Source organism: Megalobrama amblycephala, linkage group LG6 (assembly GCF_018812025.1).
Source record: "Megalobrama amblycephala isolate DHTTF-2021 linkage group LG6, ASM1881202v1, whole genome shotgun sequence".
Lineage (NCBI taxonomy): Eukaryota > Metazoa > Chordata > Actinopteri > Cypriniformes > Xenocyprididae > Megalobrama > Megalobrama amblycephala.
This window is the reverse complement of record NC_063049.1, coordinates 10,456,969-10,478,210: the sequence shown is the minus strand read 5'-3', so window position 1 is coordinate 10,478,210 and position 21,242 is coordinate 10,456,969. Positions and strand designations below refer to the sequence as shown.

The 21,242-nt window shown below is 38.2% G+C and overlaps 1 protein-coding gene across 6 annotated transcripts in view; it reads left to right on the top strand.

Annotated features, from left to right (window-relative positions):
- The window catches only part of kalrna (kalirin RhoGEF kinase a), a 320,600-nt gene that overhangs the window by 183,121 nt on the left and 116,237 nt on the right, over positions 1-21,242 (top strand). For all 6 annotated transcript variants that reach the window (XM_048192910.1, XM_048192911.1, XM_048192909.1 and 3 more), the window contains 4 exons: positions 6,810-7,001; positions 17,838-18,007; positions 19,551-19,725; positions 20,728-20,923. In XM_048192910.1, the coding sequence (XP_048048867.1) occupies positions 6,810-7,001; positions 17,838-18,007; positions 19,551-19,725; positions 20,728-20,923 (733 nt within the window). The remainder of the gene's footprint in view (positions 1-6,809; positions 7,002-17,837; positions 18,008-19,550; positions 19,726-20,727; positions 20,924-21,242) is intronic.

The window sequence follows — 21,242 nt, the reverse complement described above, 5'->3', positions numbered from 1 at the left end:
CGCCGGCAGGGCAAGAAGCCTGGGCGGCGCAGGCAAAGCAAGTCGCTTAGGTGGCGCAGGAGAAACCTCTGGAGTGGTCTCCGGACCCACAGCAGGCTCTTGAAAGACTTCTGCGCCTTGAAGAATGGAGAAAGCCTTCTTCCTCCTCCTCCTCCTCCTCCGAGGGTGAGGCGAGGGTTCTCCGGTTGGAGCGGGTTCTGGAGCGGACTCAATGACTGGAACACCCCCTACATCCTTATGCACCGAGGGGGCGGCCATCTTGCCCGTGGGCACTGGCAAAGCAGCCATCTTGTGAATCGCGTCCAGGGCGCTTGAGTGCGTTGCAACTGGCGAGCTTGAGAGCGTTGCAACCGGCGAGCTTGCGTGCGAAGCGGCCGGCTGGCTTGAGTGCGAAGCGGCCGGCTGGCTTGAGTGCGAAGCGGCCGGCTGGCTTGAGTGCGAAGCGGCCGGCTGGCTTGAGTGCGAAGCGGCCGGCTGGCTTGAGTGCGAAGCGGCCGGCTGGCTTGAGTGCGAAGCGGCCGGCTGGCTTGAGTGCGCAGCGGCCGGCTGGCTTGAGTGCGAAGCGACCGGCTGGCTTGAGTGCGAAGCGACCGGCTGGCTTGAGTGCGAAGCGACCGGCTGGCTTGAGTGCGAAGCGACCGGCTGGCTTGAGTGCGAAGCGGCCACCGGGCTTGAGTGCGAAGCGGCCACCGGGCTTGAGTGCGAAGCGGCCACCGGGCTTGAGTGCGAAGCGGCCACCGGGCTTGAGAGCGTAGTGGCCGGTGGGCTTGAGAGCGAAGCGGCCACCGAGCTTGAGTGCGAAGCGGCCGGTTGATGCCTGGGAATGCCAGCCGTTCGTGCTGAAATCAGCGGTGGGTCAATCACACTGGAACGTAATCCTTGCCGTTCTCTGACTGATCCAGAGACGTGACGTTGCTCTGGACGATCAGCGGAGACTTGGCGTTGCTCTGGGCGATCAGCGGAGACGTGACGTTGCTCTGGGCGATCAGCGGAGACGTGACGTTGCTCTGGGCGATCAGCGGAGACGTGACGTTGCTCTGGGCGATCAGCGGAGACGTGACGTTGCTCTGGGCGATCAGCGGAGACTTGACTTGGCTCATGAAGATCAACTCTGTTTTGATTTGGCGTTGTTGTGATGGTGGCCGCCATTTTGTGAGTGTCCTTTGGTGCGGCGGCCATTACATGATTAAGCGAGGCGTCACATTTTTCCGCGACACCCACAGTAAATGGAGAGCCCACAGTCAATAATGCATACTCCAGAAAATGACTAAGTGAAGAACGGGGTCCCTCACAAATCAACTGTGACTTAAGGGGCTGATTAACACCTTCACAGAAAAGGTCTATGAGCACACAGTCCGGCAGGTCTGAACAATATGCAATGTCCAAGTACTCCTCAATGTAATTCTCCAGCGACCGTGAGCCCTGCTTGAGCCCTAATAATAATAGTGCAATGTTCCTACCAGACCAGGGTTCACCAGGAAAGCTGCTGGATCGTTGTGTTGGCGAAGTCTTCTGTTGTGATTCAATACTCGACATGGGATCCATTTTGCAAGCTTTATTAAAAGTACTCGTCGTCGTACAGGCAGGGGTCAGAATCAGCAAACACAGCAATGTAGAACAGGCAGAAACGTGGTCAGAGACAGGCAGAGTAAGGGCAACAAGCAAGGTTCACAGTCCAGAGAGCAGGCGCAGGGTCGATGGGCAGGCAGCAAAGGGTCAGGAAACGTTAGGCAAACAAAGACAGTAACAGGTAATCCAACAGGGTAATAACGCTCAGTAGTGACAGCCGGGGCAAGATCAAGACTTCGCGGTGAAGTGGTGTGTGTGACAGTCCTTTATAGTCCTGGTTATGAGCTGCAGCTGGGTGTGGTGATTAGTGTGGTGTGCTAGGGTGGATGTGGCAACAGGTGATTGGTGTGACGTGAACATGTGACAGACAGGGAGGATTGTGGGAAGTGTAGTCCGGGAACTGACAGGAGCAGGCGATGATCGTGACAATAACTCTAAAACTCTGAGGGTTTTGTTTTGTTTTGTTTTGTTTTGTTTTGTTTTGTTTTGTTTTGTTTTGTTTTGTTTTGTTTTGTTTTGTTTTGTTTTGTTTTGTTTTGTTTTGTTTTGTTTTGTTTTGTTTTGTTTTGTTTTGTTTTAACACCATGTCTGTGATTTTATTTAGAGGAAATTCTAAAATGCCAACTGATGTTTATGCACATCTTCTAAACATTCATTCAGTCTGTTGTTTCTGTTGTTTTGTGGTGCATACTGGCCCATAGATGTTGTCTCTCTTGCGCACATTCACATCCCTCCGGTTGGGATATAGCTCTAATTATTATTGTTTTGTCTTTATTATAATTACTGACGACTGTCTATTCACAAAGTTTTAATCCCTAATTTCTTTAATCAAATTTCTCACTTCATGTTCTTTGACCCTTCTTAAATAAACAAAAAAACAAACAACAACAACAACAAAAAAACATTCCATTGATCTTCATTTTTAAAAGCAGTCTTTGGATTCGGGATGCCTTTATCCATATAAGGGATTTCATGGAATTTCATAAATTTTATGATTTTCTGAGTCTCACATTTGTGGACTTTTTGCACGAGGGTGCTTCTCTGGCTTCCGGTATGAATGAAACAGATATTACATGAGAGTTTTTAATGCTCCATAGTGCTCACATCTTCACATTTTGGGTAAAAATTGAATAAATATTACTCCTCTCTACGGAAATTTACAGTAAACATATGAGAATCCATCCACATTTTACCAACTATGCACAGTTTTTAACTAGAAGTCCTGAGGGATGTTGTTTTGTCAAGCAGTATCATGACAACCATACAGGAGCTGTTGTTTGTTTGTTTTCAATGGATGCGGCTGAGGCTCATATTTCATATTAAAGGTAACAAATGAATAAATTACTGTCACTATACATTTTCTCGGCTTCTGATTTTCTGAAGAGCTCTTATATAGGAACTCCTATAGTGATAAGAAAATGGGCCCTGGTATGTTTATTAATAATGTCCCATAGATTAAGACAAATGGCTGAGCAGCTTATTGATTAAAAAGATATTTTATAGCTCATTGTTACTCTCATATAATTTACATAATGTGATTTATGGGTCTGTAGCTTGACTGCTGTGTGTTTGGTGTTCGCTGTCACCATTGATGCTGTTGGCAGTTTCCTGTCTCAGATCTTTGGTCACTGATGTCACGATCTTCTATATTCAATAACGACAAAATCAGATTGAGTTCACGTCTGATGTGTGACTGCAAACATGGCTGCAATTCCACAGTGATACAGAGAAATATCCTTAGTCAGGGTAGATGGCATGTTTCATTTTAAAACAAACACAAGTGTGAAGTATGAAGAACAGAGAAAATGCCTCTGAACTTTTGTATCAGCAGGGCTCAGCTAATATTTCCTGATAAAACAGATTAAATCTCTCATAAGAAATGTAATGTCTTAACTGTGTGTTTAATGAAGGATTGAAGCCCTCTGGAGCTGTAAAAGTGTTCTTGTTCTTCAGTCACAGCAGGTGAATACACATATAATTATCTCATGTTAATTAGCCGACCTCTCATTAAGGCATCTTACCTTATGTCTGACTGTGAGGAACAGTGTTGACTGGGGTGAAAATGCTCCTGTCTCAGCAGCCAGTGGGCCACTATTCCTCTGTTTTTGGCTATGTTAGGGCCACAAGGTGATAATCCGTGATAACTGCTGCTTCTGATGGGGTTCATGCTGAGTGTAATGTGGTGATGTGATGTGTGCCAGGTTGGGATAACCGGCTGCATTCATTCTAAAGATGGGCGTTCAATTTTACATGTGAGGAAAATGTTTTTATCACCATAAGAGTAATTAATCCTTTTGTTCATTTAGTTGAGGTAGCCTATGCTGTGTGGTCTGGCATTTCTATTGGGATATTGTCTAATTTCCTTATTTTTTATCCCTGAAGGCTTTAAACAGAACATATGTGTATGAATTAGGTGTGTGCAACGGAGCCAATATCTCTAGCTGTATCTGTTACAATCTCAAAATTATTTGTATCTGTATTCAAATAAAACCGTGGTTGGGGCTTTGGCCGGAAGTTCATAAAATTGCATGAGAAGTTGTATCAAAGTCCCTTTAAGACAAGTCATTTCACTCGGCTGCCATCTTTGAAATGCCTCTCGGGCATCCTGGGCATCATGCAATGTCTTTGAATGGGGAAACATCAAATTCTCCAAAACTGTTCGCCAACCTTACGATTAAATTTCATATTTGAAATCACCAATGAAATCTAACAACAACTGGTTTCTAAACGCTCGAATCATGACAAAAAAAACTATTTTTCAGGCTGGATCAAGCTAATTCGCATGCGCAGACCTAAATGCGTGTCTCTTCGGAGGCGCGCGTCTGACTGTTTCTATAGAAACCGGTGATTCTAACGGCCACTGAAGTGACGCGATGACTTTACCAGTCGGCGATTGGCTCTTATTTAGAAGGCGGGACTTATTCCGCCATATTGCGCGTTACACTTTCTCCCATTCAAAACAATAAGAGTGACACGTCTTGTGTTATTCTATAGTCTTTGGTTGTATTAATTAATTTTTTTATTATTAGAATTAGAATTTTTCTTCAACTGTCTTCTAATTAAAAGAGAAAAATCTTAGTTTTGTGAGTTATGTCAGGACAATCATCCAAAACCTCCAATAAGCAGATTAGAGAACATGGAAGTTAAAAAAAAAAAAAAAAAAAAAAATCAGTGATTAAAAATTGCTGAAAAAACTTTTACTATGCATGCAAAATGTAAATCTGAACAAAAAATCTGTCAGTCTCTTATTTAAGAGAGATACACAGAGATGGCAATGTGGCTGTGCTTATTTCATTCATAAAGCTTACACTCATTCACACTCATTATTGCATAGCAATTTTTGAGGTTTATGTAGCTATAATATTGTGCTGTCCCCTGGCTCACCTGTTATCCAGCAAACACGAGAAGTGTCCAAATATTTGTCCTATCACTCTGTATAGAATTTGTTATTCATTTTTAAGCTATTATACGTTCCTTTCCTAATAAGGTATTTGGCTTCGGGCACATGCCTGGTATAAATCCTCTATAAATCCAGTAAGGAAAAAAAAAAAAAAAACGGGCAGCTGTGATTGCCAGAATAATTCTGTAAAAATACAATAAACATGTAAACATATTTACAAAACAGCATTTTACAGTTTAAAACTGTAATTGGTCCCACTTTATATTAAGTGGCCTATACTATGTACTTACATTTAAATGAATCATTTGATACAATGCACTTATTGTGTACATACATGTTTTTACATTGTACTTATATTTTTAAAACACCTGCATGTAATTACATATGTAATTAATTTCTGTAATTACATGTATAATTAAACTGTTGACACATCCCTTACACCTTACCCCTACCCTTAAACCTACCCATACCACCAAAGCTTTCCCTAAACTTACCCGTATCCCACCTCAATAGCAGCAAAAGTGGCAATTCAATATGAACCCAATAAGTACATTGTACTTATTTTTTTTTGATGTAAGTACATAGTAGTTAAGGCCACTTAATATAAAGTGGGACCCTGTAATTTACAAACAATCATTTTCTGCTAAATTAGCAAGGCCTGATATACTGATAATCTCCATAACAACACAGTTGGTAAAGGGAAACCTACATGATGAAACAAAGTTCATCACTTTCCACAAGCTGAGGGAAATACTAATATATAGAAGGTGTACAGAGTCATATACACAAATACAAAACACCATCACGGTCAGGGTTTCCAAATCTCACGTATTTGTGGTGAGACTCGCGCTTTCATGCTCTGTCTCACGCTCTCATGCTTCCCAAGTAAATCTCATGGCAAATGAAAAAAAAAGCCAACTTGCTACACATTGTATATATTTGAAATAAACTATATAGATTGCACTGAATGTCAGCTTGCCTATCTTGCTCAAGATAAGGATTTATTAAATCCACATGTCATGCAAACTATGCTTCTAACAAGAGCTTGTTCCAAGCACACAACTTTGCGATGCTATGGTTTCGGGAAACACAGTTTCGTTGAACTACGCTGATAACGACGGAACTTGCGACCATAATTGGCTAACAATGCTTTCGGGAAACTCACCCTTGGATGATGACACTAACTTTGCAACATTTACACTGTTACAGAACAAAATTGAATCATTGAACTGACTTGAGCAGAAAAACAACACTATTGTCTTCTGTATAGCGACTTTACAGCTGAAATTGAATTGGTGAATTTTACAACCATAACACAGTTATTTGATTGTTTATTAAAGTGAAGCTGCTTTGAAACAATGTACACTGCTACATAAATAAATGTGACATGAAACTCTAGATGGCGCAGGCTGATAGGTCTAAGTCATCTGGTAGCGATCATGTTTTTATCAACATAGCAGCTGATTGGTTGTTGTTGCATCAGCAGCAAATGAACTGCGACTCAACATTCAAACAAATACCGGTGGGTTGCTGGAAGTAGTGTGCAGCGCGCTTTCAGAAACCCTCCACCTTCCCCAGCTCCACCTGTATAGATCTGCTACGGTGTTAATGTGCAGCAGCATGTCTTACATGCTCACACACCAAATACGTACATTAACATCGCCATATCCATAAACATGCCAGTCTCCATTACCATGCCAATCTCCCGAGAGTTGTCATGACAGAACTAATATTTTCTCAATATCTGGATATCAAATTTCATTTTAAATTAAATGAACACTCATTGACTGCTTTACCATGCTTTACCATGTTTTACCATGTTTTCTCTCTCCCGGATCAGAACACTTACACTAATGCAGATAAACTCCTGGAAGCAGCTGAGCAGTTGGCCCAGACGGGGGAGTGTGACCCCGAGGAGATCTATAAGGCAGCGCGACACCTGGAGGTCAGGATCCAGGACTTTGTTAGGAGAGTGGAGCAAAGAAAACTACTGCTGGACATGTCCGTCTCCTTCCACACGCACACTAAAGAGGTAAGACTGCTCACTCACACACATACCAGGTGAATTGCAGAGGAATGCTGGGAGGTTTTGCTGAGCAGTGCCAGATGTGCTAGAAGAACATGCTGTTTACCTCTCAGCTGCCAGTCAGACACTTGTGTGAAAAGTTAAATGCTTTTGCCATTACGTAACTCATTACATGTTTTAGGCTCATTGCTGCAGCAGTCAATAGCAGTGATTATTAGTGATTTATTATGCAGTAATGTGACATCACGCTACATCCATCACCTCATGCACCCTGCGTTCGAGAAGGACAGAGAGAGTAAATATGTTGGAGGGTTAAGTGGCACCATCCATCTTTCTGGGGCTGTTTGGTGCTGTGCTTGTCTCATGGAGCTCTACCATGAGCTATAGTTTTGTTGATGTATGGGGATTGTAGGAATGTGGTTTTCTCACGATTGCCTCTGATGTCCTGATCTCTCTCTCTCTCTCTCTATGGAGACTAAGATCTTGTAAAACACACATTTATTTCAAGATTAAAAACTACATGCTTAATGTAAGTTTTCAATATTTATGAAATGAGTTTTGTTAATATTTTTATATTTTTAAGAAGTATCTTATGCTTACCAAGGCTACATTTACTGTTATTCCATAAAAAGTACATTAAAAACAGTAATATTGTGAAACATTTTCTATTTCATTATATTTTAAAATGCAATTTTTCCTGTGATGGCAAAGCGTTCTTCAGCAGTCCTTCAGAAATCATTCTAATATACTAATTTGGAGCTGAAGAAACATTTATTTTTATTATCAATGTCATGCTGCTGTCCATGATAAATATAAATATATATATATATATATATATATATATATATATATATATATATATATATATATATATATATATATATATATAACATCTTTACTGTTAACTTTGATTTAATGCATCCTTACTGAATAAAAGTGTTAATTGATAGCAGAAATTCTAATCAGCATTGTAATACGCTGATTTGGTGTTCAAGAAATATTTCTTATGCTTGCACTTTCATAGTTTCGTCATAGATTTAATTGAGTTCTCATTTAAGTATCGACTTTGTCTCAGATGTTTCTCCTCAAATTCCTGAGGAGAAATAAAAAAATACCAAAAATTAGTTTTTTTATTTAGCATGTAATATTGCTGTTTGAGCATGAAAACGGTCTGCAGTTACAAAGCACAAAGTCACTATTATACAGTTAAAAGTCTCTATATCAGTAACCGTAAGCATGTCTTGGTCTTGAGTCAAAAACGTCACAATATTTCTCATTTAAATAATTCCTACCCAAGCATACGCAAAAAAAAGGGGTGGGGTGGTTGAGGTGTGTTAGTATAGAGCAAAGCCACTGAAAGGCAAGCCTGCAACCTTTAGCCAAAAAAGCGTAACACTAATGCCCTGGCTGTGGCGGTACGCAGGGAAGGAGACCAGAGGCCATTACACGATAGGCTGAGAGGTGCTGCACGTGATTAAGTTAGCCGTTACGCTTTCTCCAATGGTAAGAGATCTCATCCCTCTCATCTCCCTATAATATACGATCTCTGTACTGAGTGTGTTGAATCTAGCAGTTATCGTAAGGGGCGTGACATGTCCCAAACACAATCAAAGCACTTTACCAATCACAACACACTGGTCCAGCTGACCAGTCAGAGCTTCGGAAGGAGATAGACACAGGAACTACACAGAGTGTTACTGACAGACTGGGAAGATGCTGCAACAATGATAATTATGTGAAAAATAATACGTTTTTTTTAACATTCAAGCACGAAAATCTATTCTAGTAGATGGCAAAAACTAAATCAAGACTTTGTAGTGGTCACATTTAGTCCAAAGACGAAGAAGTGTCAAAAGGATCAAATAAAACAAGGTTTATTAAATAACTCAAATGCAGGTAATCCATAGAACGAGCAAACAACACGAAACAGTGTGACATGCACAACCAGTACCGGATCATGAGGGAGAGGAAGTGAGGAACTCAAATACACAATGGTGATGAACATAATGACCAACAGCTGTGATGATTAATGAGTGTTCATGAAAACTGATGAGTGGCGGAAACTTGAACAAAGGAAACAGGAAACGGGTAACAGAAGAAAACAAAGTAAAAGTTCATGAAAATGAAACTAAAAGAACATAATTGTGACAAATATGGCCTCTTTAGGAGATCTCATTTGTGATTATTTCAAATGGAGTAGCATGTATCTTGAAATATATAAAGAGTATTTGGTAGTTATATATAATTAATAATTATGCATTTTCAATAATGTGTTATTATCATATAATTAATCAAATAGCTGTAGTTATGTAGTGATACATATGTAAGACTCAGAATTGCTCTTTAATCTGTTAACTGTGTGGATTTTTTGTTTGGTTAAATGTGTTACAGTAGTGTTTATACACAGCACATTCCATTTCACTTCTGTGTGTGTGTGTGTGTTGTGTGTGTGTGTGTGTGCGCGTGTCTTTGTGGCATATCAGGACACAAATTTGTATAATGACATGGCTATGACATAGGTATTACAAGGAGAGGGTGACTTATGAGGACATTACCCCATGTCCCCATTTTTCAAAAGGCTTATAAATCAAACAGAATGATTTTTTTTTTTTTTTTTTTTTTTTTGAGTAAGTAAAAATGTGCACAGTTTTCTGTGATGGGTAGGTTTAGGTATAGGGGTACTGTAGGGTGATAGAAAATATGTTTTGTACAGTATGAAAACCATTACACCTACAGAATGTCCCCACAATCCAAACGTGTGTGTGTGTGTGTGTGTGTGCTGAGGCTGAAAAGAGCTACATTATGTGAGCTCAGACTAACATCAGCAGTTCTTGGCATAAGGAGGTTCTCCTGCTGGCCAAAGTTTTACAATGTTTCACGCTGGCCTGGAGAGTTTCTGGACCGTCCTACTGAAAGAGGCTCCTGCATCCAGAGGTCACTACACAAGCCCTTGAATGAGCTCAAGTTTAGCAGCACTCCAGAAACACTTCATTTCAGTCTGAAACACACATGCATGCACGCACACACGCGCACACACACACACACACACACACACACGCACACACACACACACACATACTTAAGAATTAAGTGAATGTAGCCTCAATTCTACAGTTTAAACACTCACTCATACTTCAACAGTTGTATAATATAGCTTGATACCACACATATCTATTTCATGTGTGTATTTCCATCTGGAAAACTTAAAATTGTTTGCTCCTCTGCAATGTATAAATATTAAATAAATAAGTAAATGACTTTCTTTACAAGATAAATAATAAAGAAATAACTTGTTTTTTAAATTTAATGTGCTTATAATTTGAAATTGTAATGCCAATAGCCCTATCCACATTTTTCCTATGCCCCATGCGTAAATTAAGGGAGTGACTTATGTTAAACTGTAAACAATCAGTGAAAGGCTCGATCTATGAATGGGATAATACCATAGACTGTATAAAATATGGATGTAGTGTCCGTCACGTCACCTGTAGGTTTTTGGAGAGCATTTTTGAAGCCCAAAGTGTGCGGAGCCAGCCATCGCCATCTTGGCAGCGCTTCACTCCTGGATAACTGAAAATGGGCAAAGAGGCGGGACGTGAGTGGAGCTGAGGTGCCTGGTTGCTGAAACCACGCCTAGGAGCTATCTATCTATCTTAGATGATTTCCACCTAGGACTACTGCCTCACAATCACAGACTCAGTTTCCCATAACCCACTGCCTGGACTATCAGCCATGATTTCATTCAGCTTCTGGATTATGATCTTGGATTTACCCATTAAAACACTGCATTTGGATCCTTAACCATTCATGTCTTGGAGCAGTTTGTTACAGAAGACCTAGCCAACAATGGATCCAGCAGTACGGCTTGTCAGTCTTCGTCAAGGAACTCGTTCGCGAGGACCACATCCAGGACTTTATAGATATTGCTAATTTCACTGACCTCCCAGACTATGCTCTCATTGACTTCTTTTGCTATGGACTTAACAACCCTCTACAGTCAATGCTTATCCGTGATGGTCCTCAAGGATCACTGAGCGAGTTCCTAGACTACGCCCTTCAGCTGACTGGGTCCTCCTTCACTGTTGGGGAAGTTGAGGAGGACACTTCCCCTAAACATTTTTTGGGGGAGGCACCACACTTCAAGCTCCGATGGCCATGGCCGCTATACCTGAGCCTCCAGCCATCATGGCCGCCACACCAGAACCTCCAGCCTTCACGGATGCCACAACAGAGTCTCCAGCCACCACGAACGCTACGCCAGAGTCTCCAGCCTTCATGGGTGCATCGTCAGAGTCTTCAGCCGTCATGGACGCCACATAAAAAACACTTTTTGTACCAGGCTGTAAACATGTTTTTTTTTTTTTTTTTCTGCTGTAAAGTTGGGCATTTTAACATTAGGGGTGTATAGGATTGACTCCCTTTTGGAGCCTGTCTCTAGCGGTCAGCCGATGAATTGAAGTTTAAGTAACTTCCGTGTTGGTTTCAAGAGAGAGACTGCTTGAATAATACACTTAAAACAAAAACTGGGTACAACGAAGTTGCATTATTCTACTCACCCTTCAACCATCGAACATTAAAATGAAAATTAAAAGTGTAAAAGCCTTAACAAATTACTACAACAGACCATGAATAACCCCAAAAGCTTGTTACGGATGGGTTAAATATCACTAAAGTAATATTTTACTATATTTTGTAACATTGCCTTAATCAAAAAAATTTCATTAACTTTAGCTATCACGGTATGTGACCACAGGAGGAAGAAGGCAGTAGAAGAAGGTTTCCAAAATAACTCAAAGGTTTAATAATAAATCAGAAGGCAGGTAACACATCCAAAAACAACAGTAACAGGACAAAGAGTGAACAAAACCAAGGAATACTTATACAAGAACTAATGAGATAATAAACAAGACACACCTGAAACAAGGACACTAATCAAATCAGAAACCATGACAACAAACTAAAGGCGGGAAAACTAAACAAAGGAGGACATGTGACAAACAGAACATGGTGAAAGAACAGAGTGATAATATTTCAAAGTGATTTCTGTTATTTTGACACAATAAATATTGTATTTACCTGCTTTGGAAATATTCCAGTAAACGATGCTAATAGGGATTAGATGTGAAAAGGAGAGACAATTACATTTTAAAACATCTGTGTGAAAACAAACCTAGAAAGAGATGTGAGGATTTGGGGAGAAAAACGAGAGATTCTGCATTCCAGTAAATTATTCATGGGATATATTGTAAAGTAAATCAGGAGAGCAGATCACAAATGCACAGAATGTCTTTTTTCATACTGGTAGAGCGGAATACAAGGGAAAAAAGAAAATAATCTGGAGGAAAAGAATTCAGCAACTGAAAAGAGCTCTTGCCATAGATATTCTTGTCATATCATGTCACATGGTTATTCTTCTGATGTCTGAAAATAAAACATGAAGGAAAATTGACAGCTTATTCAGTCAAACTGAACTAAAGATTTTTTTGTATCACAACCTTATGATTGAGTCTAAGTTCCCCAAACCAGAAGTGCCTTCCATAACTCCCATAAAAAAGTTTTTTTTTTTTTTTTTTTCTTGTTTCAGTTTCTTTCTTCTTGTTTTCGTGCAGTGGTCTCATAGCTATCACACTGTGGCTGTATACATGAGCACACGACAAAGGAGAACAATGACAAGAGCACACAAAGAACTGAACCAAACAGGGAGTATATATACCAGAACAAATGAGGGAACTAATGAGCTAATTAATTAAGAACAGGTGAACTGAATGAGAAAGACATAGAGTTGAAAATTAGGTCACAAGGACAGAAACAAACACAAAGCACAATCCTGACAATAGCAATCTGAAGTGTATTTTTTAATTCATTACGTGAACAGATTAACCTCAGATATTGTTACTATGGAAACTACAGGCATGGCAACATCACATTCACTACTGTGCTTTGTAAATGTGTTAACCCTTTAAGAGAGCCAAACAACTCATGTAGACTAGGCTATATGTTTGAAATAAATGTAAAGAAAAAAATGAACTCTTGAAGTGGCATGTAGGCCGTGTTTATTTCTGTAAGGAATATCTGTATGTCTTTGCGGTGTGGTGTGGTTGAATGCATCCATTCTGTTTAGCTTTTCCTTTATGTGGGCGATTTCCTGTATTGTAAAACTTGTCATATGTGTTGCTGTTCAAGGCTCTTGTGTATGATTAATATGAATAATATCCCTGAGTGTGTCTGAAACCTCTGCTGAGGGAATCATCCATCATGAATATCACATCCTCCTGTAGGCTCCTCTACGCCTGCAACATGTTAGAGTTAAACAGCACCGCCTCCTCACTGTAGATTGGGAAATGCCTTATTTATCATTACAGTCTCTCATTTTGCATCTGGCAGAGTTAGGGTTCCCACAGTCATGGAAAACCTGGAAATGGTTTAAAAATTTTAAAATGTCATGGGAATTTCTATAGCATTTTTTTTCTGGTCATGATCAGTTATGATCAACAAATTGCTCTGTGTATGTTTTTGAAAATCACAAATGTCATAGCAATTGTTCAAAAGGTGGAAACACTGTAAGGTCTTACAAAGAGGGATTTATGTTTATTAAACATGCCTGTGTGACTGATATTCTCTGGTCCTGTTAATCCATCAGCAGGATTGGCTCCATGAATGGTTTCTCATAAGTTAATTAATTATGAACAGCATTAATTCAAAGAGTTTTTATTCCTCCACATGGAACAGTGATGAAGATGCATTTACAGAGACTTTTTAATGCAGCACAAAGATGACATAAGTTTATTTGCACAGGAACCGTAATGTAGGACATACTGAATCAGTTTGCTGTGTTTGCTGCTTCTTGATTGTCTTGCACAGCTGATAGTAAACAATACACGCACAAATTGTCATGACAAAAGCTTACAATGTTTTAACGTTTCTTTCATTTCATTTATGCAAAATCAGACAAAATACTGGATGGCCAGTCCGACCTGTGTCAAGCAATCTTGGCCCCCCCCTTTGGCCCCCTAAAATTTGGAACCATATCGCACCAAACTATTTTCCATTAGTGATTAAAAAAGAGCAATTTTTTGTGCCATAACCTTTTAAACTCTGCAAAGAAGAAATTACTCAATGACCAATGCAGAAAAGCGAAACTGAGTTTTAAAATGCAGACTATTAAGCACTTGATTATACATAAAATAAGCTCTTTTTATACAAGTTGTGCTGTGTGTAATTTTACCCATACACAGCAGTGATAAATCAGATCATTTTACTGACCTAATTTGATAACTTTGAATTTCTTTCAGTAAAATTAAATTATCTTTAAGGGGGGGGGGGGGGGGGGGGGGGGGGGGGGGGGGGGGTATCACACACAGTTTCTGCCAATCTCATGTTAATCTTGAGTACCTATAGAGTAGTAGTGCATCCTTCATATCTCCAAAAAGTCTTTAGTTTAATCATTTTTATAAAAGATATATACGCTGTACCGAGTATTTCCGAAAACAGCCGAGCGCCTGGAGACGTGTCCTGTGAGCGGAGCTAGAGTCACGAGTATGCGCAGCTTTTGTGTAGAAAGCTATCAATGGTCAGCTAAACAACTGTATTTAAACACACAATACATGATCACATTATCCCTAGATAACTTTTGAATCACTATAATGAATATATCGTATAGTGAATGATGAATAATGAATTCATGAATTTACTACGTTCGTGTTGTTTACATTATATGCACTTAGGCGCCTATTGCCAACAAAACAGACTCATGACCGGGATCATTATCACTCCATCTTTCAGTTTCAAACGATCTGTAAATCCAGTGTGGAACTGGGCCTTGTTTATGAAACCATAAGCGCTGATCCTGAGGGCTCAAGCAGCCACGGAAAAACACGAGATATTCTCCATTCATTTTAACCAATTAAAAAGTGATTGCAACTATCAGTTTCTATGGTTATTTTAATAACGAATATCGAGAGCGCATCAATGTAAAGCATGAGCACAAACCTCTCAGCTCCACTGAACACTGGGTTCTTTGAGAAGCAAGGTTATCTTTCCCTCACAACCAAAAACACACGTCTTTGGTGACATTGTTGATTTCGTGACCTGTGCAGCGCTGCCGATGACTTCCGTAAACACGTTGATTAGCGTGCTCTTGCGCTCTCGCTCAGGTCCATGTGTGCGCGCGCACCCTTCTGTGAGAAGTGCCCATACAAGGAATTCCGCCCTTGTTGACATCACTCAGGCCCATACTCTAAAAAAAAAAGTCAGAATCCTGTGAGAATTTGGAAGAGAATTTATGGAACAGAAATACTCCGTCATTCGTCCAACTCATGTTTTGAAACTTTGGCCATGTTTAGCATGAGAATCCAACTCTTTAACAGTGTAAATAAGTCAGAATACATGAAATAACATTATAGCCCCCCTTTAAGTCATTTCATTCATTTGAGCGTTAAAATGTACACTGTAAAAAAAATCCCAGTAAAATTTACGGTAAAAAGCCGGCAGCTGTGGTTGCCAGAATTTTACCGTAAAAAATACGGTAGCAACGTAAAAAAAAATCGGTGAAATTTACGGTAAAATAACATATTTCATTAACTGATATTAATGTTAATTTACCAAACTAATGAAGTACTAATATCTGTTTTGCACGTTTATAATACACTGACAGTCACCAAACACAGTGGTGATAAGAGTCACATGATGAATCAAAGTTCATCACAAGCAGATTTTCCACAAGCTGAGAAGGACAATACTAATATATAGAAGGTGCACACAGTGTCATTCACACACACACTAAACACCATCATGGTAACACACATGACATTTTAAAAATGCAATAAACATTAATTTAACAACATTAGGTGTAACATAAAACCCTAATGTACATAACTGATTAGAAAAAAATGAGAAAAAATAAGAAGAAACAGAGTTATTTCAACGAAAATATCAAATTTGAAGTGTCACGCAGGGAATTGTGGGAATGTCAATTTACGGTTTTTCACTGTAAATTTTACAATGAATTGTTATTTTCACTTCCAAAAACTGTGAATTTAACGGTATTTTACCGTAAAATTACATTAAATGTACCGTTAGATCTATTACAGTTATTCACCGTATGTAGTACGGGAACTTTCTGTAAACCAATTAACAGTTTTTCACTGTAGCATTTTTACAGTCTTTTACTGTTAAAATCACGGTAATTTTTTACAGTGTAGCTAATTTCTCTGAATGTCCACATATGTCATCTTTGACCGAATTAGGAAGTCAAGTCAAGTCAAGTCAAGTCAAGTCACCTTTATTTATATACTAGTTCCATCTAGTTGAGGATTGTCATTATAATACAGCCAAAATTATGACCAATGCAATGAACATGAGCGACCCCATCACTATCAGAGACAGTGTTTCACCACAGAGAAAAGATATACAGGTAAAAGAATATATTTAATTTCAGTCATGTTCATGTATTGTGAGAAATAATGATACTCTATCAAGCTGTCCAGTGTTGCTTATACAGTATTAGATGTTTGTTTTTAAACAACAATTGAAACAATCATGACTATAAACTTTGCAAATAGTCCGCTATTGAGTTATAAGACATAAGTAATGTAATTCTATAATAAGGGTTCGATCTACCACGACACATAGGGAAATATATGTGATGCAGATATTATAAAACCATTCAAATAAAACACAAATTCTTTATTTATGATATCAGAAGTTAAGGATAAAAGTCCTTTGTGTTGTGTTGAGTCGAGTCAAGTCTAAAGTCTATTAAAATGCGACTCGAGTCCAATTCACTAACTCGAGTGCCCATCTCTGCCTAGATATTAAAAGTGTGTTTTGTCATCACTGTTCATTATCATACTACAATACAAGATTACTTGTCAAAACAGTAAATGAAACTGAAATCAGTTTAGTTCATGTGTAAAGACTGCAGAGTGATACATGACCCAGTAAAATGACTTCCAATAATCCTAAAAATAGGTTAAAGGGTTACTTCACCCAAAAATGAAAATTCTGTCATCATTTACTCACCCTCATGTTGTTCCAAACCTGTACGAGTTTCTTTCTTGTTGAACATAAAAGAAGATATTTTAAAGAATGTTGGTAACCAAAATGTTTCTGTACCCATAGACTTCAGTTTTATGGATGAAAAAAGAACAACAACAACGAGACAATTCTCAAAATATCTTCTTTTATGATGTAATTTTGACAGAATTTTCATTTTTAGGAAACTATACATTTCAAATAAAGGTATAGTTTACCATAGTCTAGAACTGCCACTGAGGTTCAGTCCCTCTTCAGAAACCTGATGTTAAATGCCCTTTTGGTGCTCAAACCAGCGCTGACCTTCGAGCACTATACACCACACAGCACTCCAGTGTTTGGGGGATCATTTTGTTCTAAGTTTTAATGAATCATTTCTATACTGTTTAATCTTTTACACTGAAATGTTAAAAATGGAAGCAGCATGAGAAATGAGAGCATACATTTCTGGCTGCTTTCTAATATTGGATTCAGGACAGATTATTGTTAGATGAGAGTTATAATCTGTGCAGACAGGTCACTCCATCTCTGAGGCTGTAGAAAAGTAAAAAAAAAAAAAAACTTTTTTTAGGTCTTTACTGCTGTAAGTATGTTACTGTGCTTGTATATGGGTCAGGTTTTGTCTCCATTTTGAGGAATAAATGTTGATTATAAAATTAATAAAAATAAGTTACTTAATAAAATACTAAAAATGTCTCAATGAAAATGTAAGTGCAGAAAAGTTTGAATATCACGTAGAAACATCATCAGAAGCTATCACTGCAAGTCTGTATAAGGATTAATGTGTGTTGGTATGTGTGTGTGTTCCAGTTGTGGACGTGGATGGAGGACCTGCAAAAGGAGCTGCTGGAGGAAGTTTGTTCCGACTCGGTTGATTCGGTTCAGGAGCTGATAAAACAGTTTCAGCAGCAGCAGACGGCCACGCTGGAGGCCACACTCAATGTCATTAAAGAGGGAGAAGACCTTATGCAACAACTCAGGTATCAACACACGCATAGTTGTGCTCATAAGTTTACATACTTTTCAAAATCTCAAAAATACTGCAAAACAGGTGTTTACATTACACAGAAAAAAATTCCTGTAACTTATATAATTTACACAAAGATCCTGTTCAAATGTTTACATACCTAAGCTTGAGGAGACAACATCTAAACTTTTGAAGATGATAACAAATCTGTAAATTCAAATTTATCATTTTGTGTTGTGAGGCATATACACATATCTGTTGTCAAACAGCTTCATCAGGGCAGTAATAAACAACTATGTTAATGTGATGGAATTTTCACTGAATTATGATGGTGTTTTACCATATTGGGTTAAATGTAATGTAAGCTTAGTGGATAATGTCTTGGCTAAAAGTAACCAGAAACTTTTATGTTTTTCTACTGCTTTTGTTCTTACATTGCAAGCATGCTGCACTGAATAAGTGTTTAAAATATATGAAGAGTTTGGTTCCAAAACGCGATAAACGCCATTTTCAAAAAAATTGAGTTTCCGCCAAAATCAGTATTGTATCTGGTTGGTATTGAAAAGTCATCTATTAATTTTGCGCAAAATGCGATATCTGTGGTGTTATTCTGTCATGTTTTCTCCCTTTCTTTCCAAAACGCGACAAACGCCAGTTTCCTTTTTCTGCAGAACGCGATATATCCGCTCTCAACCAATCACAGTGCACCATTCCACACACTGTAAACAACTTTTTAAAAAGCCGTTTTTAATACCAATGTACTCGACAAATGTGTCTATTTAACCGTGTGGTGGCGCCAGATACTCTTTAATCGGTAATAACACATAATTTATAACATTAACAAGTTGACTCGTTGAATTCATTTTGGGAGCGACTGCTGAATGTCTGTATATAAGATAAATATTGGCAAAGTTTAGACTCTTTCATATATGTGAATCAACTTACTTTGTGTATTTTCAATTTAAGATTTGATAGATTTGAATTTTTAATGTTTTTATAACCAAAAGATGCTATGTGAAAGATTGAAACAGAAAATAGTGGTTTTCATCTTGCTACTTTCTTGGTAAAGAAAACACTTTTTTACTCAAATTAATCAAAATGGAGTTATTGCGTTTTGGAACCAAACTCTTCATATGCAGCTATAACACTCTTTTGAAAGTATAAGACTAAAACATTACATGTGTTGGCTTAATACTGGTGTGATAACAGTCACTTACCAAAGCCATCTGTGGAAAGTTGTATTAAGTCCCACAGAAAATTCCAGAGATTTGAACACAGATTTAAAAAAATAAAAATAAAAATAAATAAATAAAATAAGTCTGTGTGAGAAAAGTCATACATAATTTGTAAGTGAATTAGTGTAAACATGTTTCCCATTTAATTTTACAAACTGAAGAAGGAGTTAAAATAATTTTCTGTAATTTACATAATGTCACAGATATGTTGTTTATAAACATTAAATTGTACTTTACCCAGAATATTCCTTTTATATAAGCAAATTGTAATGGTTCTAACCCTAATTTACACTCTTAACACATTAGTTCTGTGTTGCACAGAGATTCAGCAATGAGCAGTAATAAGATGCCTCACACGAGCTCCATCGCTCACATCGAGGGCGTCCTACAGCAGCTAGAGGAGGCCCAGGGCCACATGGAGGAACTTTTCCATGAGAGGAAGATCAAACTTGACATCTTCCTGCAGCTGCGCATCTTTGAGCAGTACACCATTGAGGTGAAGACAGTGTGTTTGCATACTTTGAAATAATTTTCTCCATAGAGTTTTTTTTTTTTTTTTTTAAATCTTCAATAAATAGTTCTTGATTTTGAACCAAAACGACCGGCTCTGAAATGAATATTTAAAAAAAATAAAAAAAAAGATTCTATAAAATAAACGAACTACTTCTTTCTATGTGAAAAATATATTTGACACAATAGAGCTACCGACTATAAGTATAAAATATGATAAATTCAAAGCCACAAAACATTCTAATTTTAAAAAATTAAGTATTCTCAAACAAGAAAAATGGACTTTATTTTGTTTATGGGGAACTGATTGGATGATTAGGATCATTGGATAGTTGTGGTTTGCTATTGGTGAGCTATATGAGTGACAGGTTGCCCCGCCCTCGTGTCAGCAAACACATCATCAGAGAAGAGAAGAGGGAGGGCAAGTTATTTTGATGAAAGATTATGAGGGCACATAAATTAAAAAATAAATAAATAAATAAATAATGATGATGATGTATACCGATAAATCATTTTATTATAAATATAATTTATTATATATAAATGCAATATTTCATGAAAAAATAAGAATGGTCAAATTTGATATCACTGTGAATTTAAATAAATGCTTTGTTTATAATGAGGATGTTTTAAGATATAAAACTTGTAAGATGTTTTAATGGTACCAAAGACATTATATATGTCAAAAGACCAAGGAAAATTAGATTTCTCAGAGTCTTTTGTTCAATGATGAATCAAAATATGTCTTTTTAATAAGTTAAATAAGTTAGGCTGCTTAAACAACTGCTTTCCGTCTTTATTTTCCATCATCGATACTGGAAAAAAACATCATTAACAAATACATTTGTTCTTGGTTGCATTAAACCACATACCTTGCTGCTATATCTCATTATTCATCATAAATGGCTGAAGTAATTCATTTATAATTGATTTGCTAATATCCTCAGGCCATGTGCAGAGGCGATTAACTATCCCTCCTGTCCTGCAGGTAACGGCAGAGTTAGACGCGTGGAACGAGGACCTGGTTCGACAGGTAAATGAATTTACCGCAGAAGAACCCAGTCTGGCCGAACAGAGACTCCAGCGGCACGCGGAGAGAAAACAGGCCATGAACAACATGACCTATGAGGTTATGCAGCAGGGTCAAGATCTGCATCAGTACATCATGGAGGTCCAAGCCTCAGGTGAGAGAGAGAAGAAGATGAAAAAGAGTACAGGTGCTTTCACACTGACAGAGATTAAAGCGCTGGTGGTCATAAATTGTTGTACTGTTGGTACTTCCAGGTTCTCATCCACAGACCGCCCACAGTCTGTTCACTGACTATCTGATGCATATTGCACACAAAAATGACCAGGGGCTGCAAAAATCTTCTTAAAAAAGAAGTTAAAAAAAATTACCTAAATGTAATCATTAAAGAAATTGGTGAAATTCATGTTATTAATGTTGTTTATATGTCTATGTGGTGATTTTAATATGCTTTAAGACAAACCATGTGCAGATTC